This window comes from Crocuta crocuta, unplaced genomic scaffold (assembly GCF_008692635.1).
Source record: "Crocuta crocuta isolate KB4526 unplaced genomic scaffold, BGI_CrCroc_1.0 scaffold458, whole genome shotgun sequence".
Taxonomy (NCBI): domain Eukaryota; kingdom Metazoa; phylum Chordata; class Mammalia; order Carnivora; family Hyaenidae; genus Crocuta; species Crocuta crocuta.
This window is the reverse complement of record NW_027531908.1, coordinates 513554-527179: the sequence shown is the minus strand read 5'-3', so window position 1 is coordinate 527179 and position 13626 is coordinate 513554. Positions and strand designations below refer to the sequence as shown.

Genomic DNA, 13626 nt, shown 5'->3' with positions numbered 1-13626 from the left:
CTTCCTGGAGGAGGGTGCTGGGGGCGGAGTGGCGGGTGGCCCGGCCTTTGGTCTGGTGGCACGTTTTCGGGCGGACAAGGGGACTAGTCCTCAGTATCCTAAAAGGGGGACAAATTTTTAAAACTCGTAAACTGCATTCAGAGTCCACTGGCCCTTACGGTCACAGATGCCCTTGGCGGATGTGGAACTCTGACCGAGGAGTCCGCGGGTGGGGGGTGGTTAATACCATTTTTCTTCCTGCTGGTGATTCTGACGCTTGGTGAGTTTTGAGCCAGTTAAACTTTTAATTACGTTGTGTTTATAATCAAAATATATGTGGATTTTAAACTTGCCATTTTTTAAAGTTACCCTTGTTTTTCAAAGGTGTTTTTTCTAAGCAGATCTTTAATGGAATATTTAAACTGGGACTTTAAGGAAGGAATACATGTCACGATGGATGGGTCTGGAAGCAGGATCACTCTGGCAGCATGCGGCGAGCACACCTCCGGGTGACGAACGGACCCCTGAGCAGAGGGTGCCGGGAGTTGCACGGGGCCGGGGGGCTCCCGCGGAGCCACTGTCCAGCCACGGAGATGGCGAGGGGCCTGTGTGAGCCAGTAGGTGGAGGAGAGCGTGTGGTCCTCCGGTCTGGCACAGCGGACGTGTGTCCGAGCCCTTCGTTATCCGCCGGCTCTGCGGGAGACCGGCTTCTGGAACACCTCTGCCCCCTTCGCCCTGGGAAGAGGCTGCCAGCCGTGATGGCGCAGAGGGCCGCTGTCCATCCAGAACCGTTGTAGGCTGTTGGGGCTGCGGGTTTGTTTTTTTTTTTTTTTTTAAGGCTTTCTGTGCAGACTTCAAAGCTGGTTTCTCTTTAGAGTTTAGGGGAACGTGCTTGCCCCCCTCGAGGGCAGCCCGTGGTGGCTGCCATCTCCCCGTCTCTGTGTTGGGGAGGCTGCAGTGGGACAACGGGTGGGGTCGTCCCGGCGCCGAGCACCCCAGGGCGAGCGGGTGGGACCCATGGGCTTAGGAGGTTGGCGCCACTTGAGCCCTGGAGGCCGAGGGGGCCAGAGACCCTGGCTCCTGCCAGGGGGGTGGCATTTGCTTACAGACTGTAAGATACGTTTCCCTTTTGTTTTTTTGTTTTTGTTCTGCCACATCCACGTCTGTGACAGCCCTCTGGGAGGGACACGGCCCAGAGAAGGGATGCGCTCCATCCGCCGTAGCCTGTTCCTCACTGCTGGCGTTAACGCTTCCAGGAAGTTTTTCTTTTTTATATTTAAAATGTTACTTTTCTGTATGATGTGCATGCAAGTTTACCGTAACTTTTCTTAAACTTTTTAGTGCCGTTTCTAGTATATTCCTGTAAATGTCAGTTACTGAAAAATGAGTCCAATGTAAGTAGTTTTAGCTTGTTTATTGCAGTGCTGGCCTCAACACAACAGAATAAAAATGGTAGAAAGTACTCTTGGATGTCTCTGGTAATCATGGACCCTTCTCCTGGGGCATTTGTTTTGTTTCATAATAAAACCAAAAAAAAACAAAGAGAGGTGCCCGTATGTGCCTTTTCCTGTGCTTTCTGCTGGCTCCCGGCCTCCCGTGCACGCGAGTGTGTGGGGGTGCCCTGAAGGCGGCCGGGTCCCCTTGCTGGAGCGCGGGGCGGAAACACCCGGTCCTCTGCCCGGGCGGGAAGGTGCCAGCTTGTGGAAGCATCATTTGTAGCCTTTCGTCTCTGCTGACTGTTCTCTAACGGGGTGGGGCGGATTCTGGGACGATGGGCCGCAGACACTGTCCTGCCCCCACGACCGTACGTTTGCAGAACGCGGCATGCGGTCAAAGCTTCGGCGAGGAACGGTGGATGCCCGAGCTTGGACGCCGCTGTGCACGCGGTCCAGCTGTGTGAGCTGGGCCTCGCGGAGCCGTCCTGCGCCCTGGCCCAGGTCCAGGCCTGGCACCGCACCCGCCCCTCCCCCAGGCGGCTGCAGGCATCCCCTGCACGCGTACCCTTGTCCACGCTCTCTCCCGCTCTCATCCAGGCTGACCTCCCCAAGGACGCGGACTTGCTGTGTCCACCTCAGTGGCCCCCGCCGCCCAGCCTTCCCTGGCGCAGACTGGTGGCTTCTGGTGCTCTAAGCAGCTTAGCGCCTGCTGTCCTGTGAGTGGCCAGTGCACGTCAGTCACCTGCACACCCTGACCCGAGCAGACACTGGCCGTGGCCGGTGCTGGCCTTCCCAGGCGCTACCTCCATGCCTGGTGCCAAACTGACCGCCACCTGTCCTCGGGTTCATCTGCGGTGCGGTTAGCACGCAGCACAGGCATTCTCCATGAGTCTGCGGTTTCTTTCTTCCCAAGCCGGACTTAAACTGAAGGCCTGCAGAGCTGTTGACCGAGCCGTCCACAGGGCAGTTCTGGTGTCAGGGCTGCTCGGCGGGCCGGCCCTTGCAGCAGACGCCTCGCTCTGTACAGGGGACTAGCCTCCCTCCTCCTCTCCGGGAGGCGATCCAGGAAATGTGACTTCAAGCCTCCCGGCCCGCGCAGCAAGCAAGCCAAGGGTCCGTCAGGAAGGACCCGGCGTCTGGCTGGACCCTGAACGTTTGGGGAACACGCTCTGACCCAGCGGTGCCCTTTCCAGGATGTCTGCCAGTGAACTTGGCACGCCCACAAAAAGATCCACGTACGACGAAGTAAAGGCCCTGCTGTGTGCACGGCAGCAACGGCGAGGCCCCTGCCCACCTGCAGGCACACGGGAATGCTGCTGGTCAGACGTTCAGAGCACTGTGGAGACGTCCGTCTGTACAGCAGAAGAAACTCCTAGAACAAGACGCCCAGTGCAAGCTGTGCCTTTAGAACCGTGCGCGACTGTGCAGACACACACAGGGCTGACGCTTTTGCGTTGCTTTATGTATTTCTGTACCGGGGTTTGCAGCAATCATTAGAGTCACCTGGTATGAACGCACGCACACACACCCTGAAGCCGAGTGAAGGTATTACAAACAGATTAAAAAAAAAAAGTGAGGAAGGAAGGAGCGTCCCAAAGGATATTTATTTAGAAAACCCAGCCTTGACAAAAGATCCCCCATTTGCATAGCCTCACAGACTTCGGTCACAACAGACCGCAAATCCCGACAGTGCCTCACAAACCAGGGCCCGACCGCGCAGGGGTGATGCGTTGCGAGAGGCCGCACCTGCCTTTTCCACCCACGTGATCACATGTGCACTCCCCGTTCGCGGCTGAGGTGGAGCAGAAAAATAACCCCGGGCTTCCGTCCTGTGTCGGGCGTACTTGGCAGCTGGTGTGGAAGCTCCCACAGCGCCTGGCACGTGATGCCCATCTTGTAACTGGACGTGCGGGGCAAGGAGTCCGTGTCGCGGTGCCACCGCCGCCCACACCCCTCACCGCATAGGTGCCGCCTGCCCATTCGTGACGCTGACTCCCCCGCCTCTTCCCAGATCGGTCTCCAGACCGGGCAGAAGGCAATACGGAAAACAGCCTAGAAACCTTTGAAAAGGTTCTTTGTAGCCAGGGAGTCCCTCCTCTTGGTTCATTTGGAAGCATCGGACAGAAGCAGGATCTGCGCGTGCCCCGTGCCCGGGCTGTGCCCGCAGCGCCAGTGGATCAAGCACGGGGCCAGAGGCCAGGCCCGCCCGTCCCTCGGGACCGCGGGAGCGCTTGGGCGCCACGGCCGGACTCGGGCTCTGCCCGCACAGCTCGGTCTTCACGCTCACGATTCAGAATCTCCCAGGAAGCACTGGCAACCACCCGGGCCGCTGACCGAAACGCGTCCTGTTCTCCCCCCAGCCTGCTGCGTGGGCCCCGGTTTTCAGGCTGGGGTTACATGATTGTACAGAACTTGGACTGGCCCGTGTCCCGGGAGACTTCGCGCTTGTTTCTGTCCCGGACCAGGATGGCCTCGTTTCCGTACTGGGAGTACCACATGCTCCGGCTCCTGCTCAGGTACGTGCCCGGGGGCGCGGATTCCAGTTTCCGCTGCTGCTGCTGCCAGATGAGCAGGGAGGTGTCCCGGTACCGGAGCCGCGCATAGCTTTCAGACAGGGCTCTCTCCGCCAGCGGCACGCGGCCACTCATCCCTGGCCGGGACCTCCCTGTCGCGGGCCCCCGCGCACCGGGCCTCTCTGAGCCGGTCCTCGCGCGGCGTGGACAGCTGCCCGCTGCCTGACGCCAAGCGCGCCGATTAACTGTCTCAGTTGTCGGGCTTCAGGATCCCTTATGGAACTCCGTGGGGAAAATGAGGAAGTCCGGCCCTTTGTAGGCAACACGCTTAGGAGGCTGCATCGCGAGGAAACGTGAGAGGAGCCTCTGAGCGTCCCGGAAAGGCCCCTAAGAACCACACGCGAGACCACGAGCTGCACAGCGGCGGCCTGGCCACAGCGTTTCCTGGGGACGGCTGTGCGCACTTCACGAGCTGTGCGGTTGCCAAGGTCGAGGCACCCACGTTGGGCGGACTTGTCGGGGGTCTGCTGTTAGCCTGACGCCATGGCTTGACCCACTTAACTTGGAAAGGTGTCTCTGGTGCCCTGCGTGAAAGGACACCGTGCAAAGTTGGGCAGAACCCGACCTTGTTCCCTGCAGCTCCACAGATCGGGGCCGGGCGGGCCCCCGGTGCGGTGCGGATGCCTGGTGGGGTTTGGAGCCAGCCTTCCTTCGGAGCTTTGTCGTCAGCTCTTGCCCAGGGCGATGCTGCAAAGAAATGACGGTGCCGTCAGGTCAGGGGTGGGGAAAGGACCCAGCCAGTGGCAGGCGGAGGCTTTACGGCTCAGAATCATAACTCTTTTGGATCAGAGCATTGGACCCAAGTAGTGACACATTTCACTATTTCAGTCGCCGTCCGGTGACCCAGACTGTGAGCCTGGGTTTAAAGGGGCAGGCCTGTGACTCATTCCAGTTCTTTTAGGAACCAACTGGCGATACCCGGTGAGCCGCTTGTTGGAGCGCTTGGGTCTGCATCTGCGGCAGAAGTCCTGAGAACCTGGAAGGGCACAGGCGTCGGGGCCGGTCCCTCGGCGCCTGGCCTGGACGGTGTTTGCCTGGGCTGCCCAGGCTGCGGGCGGCTCGGTACTCACCCCGCCACCAGCACCTTCTTTCTGCTCCAGGCATCCGGGAGGCTCCTGGGCTGGAAAGACAAATGACGTCATGTGGAAACCAGACAGGGAAGCATCATCCACAAGCCCCCCCAGACGCTTTCGCAGACACGCAGAACTTTGCTTCTGTACGGCCACAGCCCCCACCACTGAGCGCTGCCCTCGTTTCTGGCGGCGGGAGTCTCCCTGACTTCCCCTCACTGCACCTCCCCGCTCACCCCCAGCACCCTGGGTCCTCCGCCCATCGCTGCCTGGGGCCGAGAGTCTCCTCGTCACCCGGCCCTCCCCTCCTTCCCCATCGCCTCCTGCCCGCGTCTCCTCATGCTCGTCGCCCGCGCCCCCCATCGCCTCCCGGTCCAGTCACCCCACCCCGTCACCTCCCGATCCAGTTATCTGCGCGCCGCATCGCCTCCTGCCCCAGTCACCCTCCCCGTGGCCTCCCGGTCCAGGCACCCGCGCCTCCCCCTCCCGGGCCCTCCCAACCCCATCACCTCCNCGGCGTCGCTGTTGGGCCCGGCGTTGTACTGACCGTGGTTTCGCATTGCTGCTCGCGCACTTCTGCCACTGCTGTTGCTATTGCTGTCAGCATGCTGACTCCTAACGATCGGTATATTTTTTTTAAATAATTCGAGTTTGTTCCCTGCTCACGGTCTCAAAATTAGGTCTCGAACTCCCCTTTCTAATCTAAACTATCTAGAATCTAAACTATCTTTGCAATTTTTCTGTGAATCTAAAACTTTCCTATATTAAAAAGTTTATTTTACTTTATCTTTTTAATGTTTATTGTTTTTTTCTTAAGAGAGACAGAGTGCAAGCAGGGGAGGGGCAAAAAAACAGGGAGACACGGAATCGGAAGCAGGCTCCAGGCTCTGAGCTGTCAGCACAGAGCCGGACGCGGGGCTCCAACTCACTAACCATGAGATCATGACCTGAGCTGAGGCTGGACGCTTAACCACTGAGCCACCCGAGTTGACCCATCAAAGCTTATTTTAAAAGTAAGTGAGGGGCGNACTTCGGCTCAGGTCATGATCTCACGGTTTGTGGGTTCGAGCCCCGCGTCGGGCTCTGTGCTGACAGCTAGCTCCGAGCCTGGAGCCTGCTTCCGATTCGGTGTCTCCCTCTCTCTCTCTGACCCTCCCCTCATCATGCTGTCTCTCTCTCACACACACAAATAAATAAAAAACATTTAAAAAGTTTTAAAAAAATAAATAAAAGTGGAAAAAAGGTTAACTAATTGGAATTAAAGTAAAAACTTAAGAGGTGCCTGGGTGGCTCAGTCGGTTGAGCATCCAACTCTTGATTTCGGCTCAGGTCATGATCTCATAGTTGGTGAGATCAACCCCTGCAGCAGGCTCTGCACTGACAGCACGGAGCCTGCTGTCTGCCTCTCTCCTTCTCTGTCTGCCTTCCTACTCCCCAAAATAAATAAATAAACAAACTTAAAATAAAATAAAAACTTAAAGCAATAAGCGAAAAGGAAAGTCACAGACATGAGAGGAAATTTGCAATATGTGTCATTGACAAGGGACTTAGGGTCCCTCCAGTTCAAAGACAGAAATCCCACCAATGATTTGATGAGAGAGAAGTTACTAGAAGTAGTTATTCACGAGGTACAAAGTTGTTCACTAGGTCACCGTCAAGAGAAAACAGAAAACCTAGGGGTATCTGGGTGGCTCAGTTGGTTAAGTGTCCAACTCTTGATCTCAACTCAGGTCACCATCTCACAGTTTGCGGGATGGAACCCCACGCCGGGCTCTGCGCTGACAGTGTGGAGTCTACTTGGGATTCTCTCTCTCTCTGCCCCCCTCTCTTTCTCTCTCAACGTACATAAGTAAACTTAACAAAACAGAACAGAACAAGACAAAACATTTAAAGTTTCTGTGAGGCAGCAACCACATGAAGAAATGACCACCTCCAGGGCTAGAGGCAGAGAAGAGGGTCTTATAACTAAAGTAATATTACAAAGAAACTCAGAGGAGGGCCAGCACGGAGCTGAGGTCACCGGGAGGGAGTCCCAGTGGCTGGGGACCCAGATCCCGGGGGAGGGCCGCCAGCCAGCTGCCGCCTCTGAGCGGCGGCCACGTGATAAAGTGGATTTTGTGCTTGTCGGAAAAACCACGGACTGGATTCGGCAGCTGCTTCAGGACAAAACTGTGAAGAATCTTTGCTGGAGGAGCCGCACGCTGGCAGCAAGCCCGTAGGAAGCAGAGAGGAAGGGGCAGGGCTGCTCAGGGGTTCCCCGGGGCCCCCCGTCTGCCTCCCAGAGCTTACTGGGGAGACGCTGGCAAAGGGCAAAATGAGGTTTGCAGAGACCTGGGCCGAGCCTCACAAAGCGCAGTGTGAAGGGTGTGTGAGGTCACGTTTAATGTGAAGGCTGCGGGCGATGAGCCAAAAACTTGGGAACTGCCCTCCGTTCGTTCAGCCGGCAATCGTTCATTTCTGTGCAGATGGGAACTTCCTAGAACCGAAGCAGAAACAAAGCAGCCGGCCCTGCAAGCCTGCCTGAGAAGATTCCAGTCTGTCGCGCTGGAGCAGGCCGGTGCAGCCTCCCCGCAGCGGGAGGAGACGCGGTCCCAGCCCACCTTTCCCATTCAGTCTCCTTCGGTCTGAAGCCAAACTGCAAAGCCACTCGCAACAGTGCTTCCTAAAAATACTCAGGGGGACGAGGGAGACACAAACACACACCTATCAGGCAGGGGAGTGCGGACAGCTGTCACTGCGCCCGCTCCCGTACAGTCCCTCGTTGGGGGGTCCCCTGCCCGCGGCAGCATCTCGGGTGCCCTATACCTTCATCCCCGGAGGGCACACACCTTCAGTTATCCTGCTACTTACTTAGCCTGGGTTGTGGTGGCTTTCTAGTTACTGTGGGCGGTGGAAATGCTAAAACGCACCCCAGATGACCCCCTGGGTTCGAGCCTTACTTCTTCCTGCTCTCCACGTGAAGCGACGGCTCACTTTGTCCTTGGTGTGAGGGCTCCGTGGCCCCAGCCGGCGTGGGTGTCCGCAGTGGCTGGACGTGCTGCTGTGAGGACCCCCACGTTTCTGGGTGGGAGTCTCGTCCTCCAAGTCGAAGGAGCCGTTGCGGATCTCCTGGTGGGCTTTCCTCCCTTGAGAACTGAGACTTCGGAGCCCGTCGGAGCTCAGAGGTGGGGGTGGGATCAACAACGCGGTGAGGCGTCAGTAGAAGTCAGAGGAGCCATTGCCACGTCACTCCTCGGGTCCCGGACATGCGGCCGGGCCGTGGGGGAGACAGTATCTGTGTCTTCCATGGTGTCGCTCCCGAGCGGTGCCGTCACCGCGTCCTGGGTGGGCCGCTCCGCTCTGCATCACGTGGGCACACCTGGGTGACAGGGCATAGGTAAGACGGCGACTTCCACCAGCACACGCCCATTACTTGGCTTCTGTTGTTGAGGCGTGAGCTCCTTGCTCCGCTGCTGTGTGGGCTGCAAGGCACCCCTGCCCCATGGATCGTTCTGCTGGCAGAAGATTCCAGGGCACAGAAGGCCAGTCCACGTCCAGCATCCTTCCCCGTCGCGCTGGGACAGACAGAACTCCCGTCCCCTCTGTGATAGGTGAGTCCGGTGTAACAGAGGTGCCAGCACTTGGCCGGCCGCCCCGGAGTCGTGGCGCTGTGCCCGGGGCTGCCGGCAGGCTGGGCGCCCAGCAGTGCAGTAGGCACATCAGCTTCGGCGGCGGAGGTCTGTGGAGGGGTGCGGCCGGCTCTCCGTGCCTCCGACCGTGAACGCAGGGGCCGTCAAGCGAGCGGAAGAGGCTGAAACCTTTACAGAACGCATCCCAAGTCCGTGTGACTCCCGAGCGCCTCCTCGGCAGGGGACAGGCCGTGGAGACATCCACCCAGGATGCAGAGACCAGCAGGGCCTGCGTCCCTTCCAGGACGTGAGTCTTCCCCAGACCCCCTTGTCACCAAGCTCTCGACGCTTTTCTCTCCAGTCCTCAAGCGTCCCGCCAAAGCATCGGCACTGAAAGCCTGGACCCCAGGCTCCACTGAGGTGGCGTCTGCAGGAAGCGCCTCGCGCTCTAGGACTGCGGGAGCCGAGGGAAGAGGTGGGGATAATGAAAAAAAGAAAAAGAAAGGGGACAAAACCAGAAGCTTGGAGATGGCCCCTTGGAGCTCTGAGGAGACCCCGGACGTGCTGCCCCCCAGAAAGTCCCGGGAGCCTGGCCTTGCCCGTGTTGGCGTCGCGAACTGGGCTCAGCGGGCTCAGCGGGCGCCAGGTCACTGCTGCCTGCGGGTGCAGGCTCCCAGAAGCAACNNCGAGGCCGGTTTGGGGCGGGCAGAGGGTAACTTGGAACCAGTGTGCGTCTCACGTCCAGAATATACGAGGAATCCTTGCAATTTAAGAAGAAAAGGAGACGAACCAACAGTAAGAAAAAAAATAAGTGATCAAGAAAGGCCAATTTAAGGGGCCCCCTCAGGCCCTGTTTGCGGAGGGTGCAACTCTCGCTCTCAGGATTGTGAGTTGGAGTCCCACGTTGGGTGTAGAGATGCCTGAGCAATAAAATCTTAAAAAAAAAAAAAAAAAAGGAAAGGAAAGAAAGGAAAAGAAAAGGGAAAAAAGGAAAGGACAGGAAAGAAACTCCTAATGAAAACAGTAGTGTGACCACACACGTCCACAGAACAGCGAAGCGAACAGACTGGCCACACCACGCCCGTGACTGCGGGCTGTGATCGGGGGTACTGTCTCTGCCTCCGGCGCACAGTGATGGAGCTACTTTGGAAGACACTGTTCCGCGAAGTCGCAGGTGTGGACGCTGGGGATCCCGCCGACCCACCCCTGGGGCGCGCGGGGGTGAGCCGCGAGGAACTGGAAACTGTCCAGCGTCCGTGCCGTTAGACCCGGGAAACACGCGCGGCCAGTTCCACGCGGCGACGCGGCAGTAGGCAGCGCTGGAGATGAATGAACGGGAGTCGGCACGAGCCACGCGAGTGAATCACAGAAACGCATCATCAAGGGGAAAGCGGCCAGCCCCCACCCTCAACACTCTACTGAAGAAAAGCGAACACCCTGCTGAAGACTTCCATTCATGCAACATTCAGAAAGAGACAGCACTAATTATAGCATTTATGGTTGCATATTTTAATCGTAAAACTACAAAACAGTGTGTGAAGAGGTAGATGTCAGTGCAGGGGCAGCTCTGAGCGCGGGGAGGGGAGAGAAGGAGGGGGGAGGCTGAGGACCCTGGGGTCTTGTGGAAGAGCTCATTCGGACACGGTGCTGGTTACATCCGCTCTTCCTTTATAACATCACCTGAAGCTGCGTGTTTGCTTTATGCATATTCCTGCATGTCATATTTCACAGAAGAAGAGTTTTCAGAGGAAGCTAACTATAGATTGTGAGGAAATACATATCAGCTAGGGCCAGACATCACATTATTCCACCTATAAATATGTTGGTGTTTTTATACATAGCTGCAGTAACAGATCACATCTTTACAAAAAATTCTTTTTAATGTTTATTTTTGAGAGATAGACAGTGTGAGCAGGGGAGGGGCAGAGAGAGAGGGAGACACACAGGGGAGGGGCAGAGAGAGAGGGAGACACAGAACCTGAGACAGGTTCCAGGCTCTGAGCTGTCAGCACAGAGCCCGACGCGGGGCTCGAACTCATGAATCGTGAGATCATGACCTGAGCCGAAGTCGGACACTTAAGCGACTGAGCCACCCAGGCACCTTCCTGTCGGTCTTTGAAGGATAAATTTGACCGCCATTCATGATTATAACTTAGGACCCTCATTTCATTAAGGATTGGAAGTTGGTTGATTTTTCTGATTCTAATTTTATGTCTGGAATTCTTCCATAGGGAAGAACTTTCCTCATCAACTGTTTGGCTGCCCTGAAATATGGTTCATATGGGAAAAGCAGAATGAATGCCCCCTTCTTTCCCTTTCCCTGTCCGTTTTCAGAAAAATGGGTTGGTGATCTACCAAGTCAGGCCATTTAAAGAAAAACTAGCAATATGACCACATGAATTTTACTGTGCTTGACATTTTTCGACCAGTTGCATTCATTCTGTGTCTGAGGCTCAAGGGTCGCCCCCTCCTGGCCAGCAGGAGACCAAGCTGCCGGCAGGGCCCCACCCAGTCTAGAATCCACTCTGTGCCTTCCTCCAAGCTTCTGGTGGCCACCAGCACGCTCCGCCTTCGCGGCTTGTGACTGCATCACCCGAGGCCGCCTCAGCCTTCGCATGGCCTCCCCTCCTGTGTGTCTCTGGTAAGGACGCTTGTCACCGGATTTAGGGCCCAGATAATCTAGGATGACCTCGTGTCAAGATTCTCTGGGACTCACACTTGCAAAGACCCCTTTTCTGAAAAAGGTCAGGGGTTTTAGGGATTTGATGGGGACATACCTTTCGGGCATCCGCCATTCACCCCACTATAAACCCTAACGTGGAAATTGGTGCAGGAAAAAAATGGAGGGAACCGGGAAGGGTTACCTGGTCAGACTGTGGCTAAAAGCAATGAAACCACATCCCGTCTTAGGGAGCAGGACCGAAGAGCCATGCAGCTAAGAAAGATGTCCCCTGTGGCCACCTGGACTGACCTGCCCAGCTAAAGGCGCCAGGGGACGGAGGGATGGTGGCCCAAGGCAGCGAATGGCAATGATGCGTGATACTTTTCAAGTGGTTTTTCAAGGAAGAGAATTAAAAGGTAAGGTTCCCACGTTTTAGCCCCAGACACAGACCGAAAGGCTAAGGTTGCCAACCTGCCGGAAGCAGAGATGTGGTGTCTCAGAAGGCGTGGGAGAAGGCCAGCCTTCTGGGGGAATGTCCACTCTGCCAGCCCTGGGGTTCCGGGGTGGGGGGACGCGCGTGGACGAGTTTCCAGCAGGCTGACCTAGCTGTCCCCACCCGGGGTCTCTCGGCCTCTTCCCCCTCTCCCTGCCGCCCCATCAGGCCCCACTCCGGAGGTGGGAGCTAACTGCCCGGAGCACCCAGCCTTCCCTGGAGCAGCCACGGGGACGGCCGACTCCTCATCTGTGCTCTTAGATGCGGCTCCAGCTTCCCAGCGCTGCCTTCCGTGGTTAGCTGGGTCCCCTCCGCCGTCCGCTGACTCCCCCCCGTACGTTTGCAGCCGCTGCACCCACCGCGTGGTTCTAATCATCACTCTCCCCCCACAACATTCAGGCCTCGGAGCTACTGCACGCCCAGTATCTTCTCTTCCATGGGTGTCCCATCCCAGTTCACTGCTAGGGAAGATTCTAGGCATCACTAACTGTGCCAGGGACTCAATACAGTGCTCACAGGCAGCCGTGGGGTCCATGTTGCCGGATGGCTGGGGTGGGATGGTCTACGGTAGCTTTTAGAGTCTGCTTCCTGGGACCCCTCCCCGCAACAAGGGTTGGGCGTGGGGGCGGGGAGAGGAAAGCCCGGGTGTTGGGGGAGTGCAGCACACAGCAGGGGCTGTTTTGCTTGAAATGAAAGGCAGGTGCCAGTGGCTAGGACATTGTCAGGCCACTCCCGGACCGGGGCTCAGCGATGCTACCGTCCGTCTCTGGTCATGGCGGGAGGAACCGGGCACGGCTGGGCCAGGCCTGGCTGGCACCTGTGGCTGTGGGCAAGCACCTGTCATGACAGCAACAACAAAGGACATCAAGGGGCCGGCCCCTGGAAGCCGGGGTGAGCCGGATTCATGATGTCACATGCTGCCGAGACAGGACGGGCGGGCGGACGGTGAAAACTTGGACCTGTGTCTTGATCCTGGAGCGTGGGGAGGGAGGAGGCATCGGGCCAGAGGCGGGATGGAAGGTGGGTACCCGAAAGGCACTAGAAGAGGTGGCTGCCGAGGCTCAGAGGAGGAGACGCCACCTCTCTGCTGACTGACAGGCCATTACTGTTTAGGTGACAGTGGCCAAGGGTGTGGACTCAGACCTCAGAGCCCTCGGCGGGGGCAGCAGGCCCTGGGAGGGGCCTTGGCTCAGAGCCAGGGATAGGAATGGCATGTGGCTACAGGGCCGGGATATCCCCCTGGGCTGTGCCCTGGCGCAGACCCACTGGCACCCATAAGCGCCCCCTTGTGGGCATTGGGACCTGGCCCCCCTACCCCAGGCCTGTCCTGAGTGCCCTGCTAACAGCCATCTCGCTGACTCACGGTGCAGCCTCTGTCCTGGGAGCCATCTTGCCCATTTCACAGGTGAGGAGACTGAGTCTCAGAGACTTAAATGTCATACCCAAGAGCACAGAGCATGGCTAGGTGGGACTGGAGAGCCTTTCTCTCTCTGAGGGAGGCCCGGCCCTTCCAGCATCTGCCCAAGAACTTGGGAGGAGCCAAAGAGGCAGGATCTTGGGGGTGTCCATCCTGGGGGCTCCAAGTCGCAGGCTTTACAGGCTTCTCTTGCCCTGGCTGAGCCCAGCCTCCTCCGCCCAGTGGAAGCTGCCATCCTGGGCCGTTCTCTTTTCCCACTAGATGGAGCCAAGAAACCTGGGAAGGTCATGGCAGGCAGTGACCCATGAGGTCACTCGCCTTGGGGACCTCGCCTCAGCCTGGGCCGGTCACCACATCACATCAGGACGAAGAGCAGGAGTGTTTTTTC

At 57.6% G+C, this 13626-nt stretch overlaps 1 protein-coding gene across 1 annotated transcript; it reads right to left on the bottom strand.

Moving 5' to 3' along the window:
• Positions 1–3000: 3000 nt before the first annotated feature.
• Positions 3001–5256, bottom strand: BRD3OS (BRD3 opposite strand). Its single transcript, XM_077774642.1, has 2 exons — positions 5059–5256; positions 3001–4675 (listed from the first exon to the last, which is right to left on the bottom strand). The coding sequence occupies exon 2, from the start codon at positions 4061–4063 to the stop codon at positions 3809–3811; it is 255 nt and encodes an 84-aa protein (XP_077630768.1). The 5' UTR covers positions 4064–4675; positions 5059–5256; the 3' UTR covers positions 3001–3808.
• Positions 5257–13626: the final 8370 nt, after the last annotated feature.

Excerpts from the sequence above, each read along its gene's own strand:
- BRD3OS (XM_077774642.1), bottom strand. The coding sequence starts at position 4,063 with ATGAGTGGCCGCGTGCCGCTGGCGGAGAGAGCCCTGTCTGAAAGCTAT.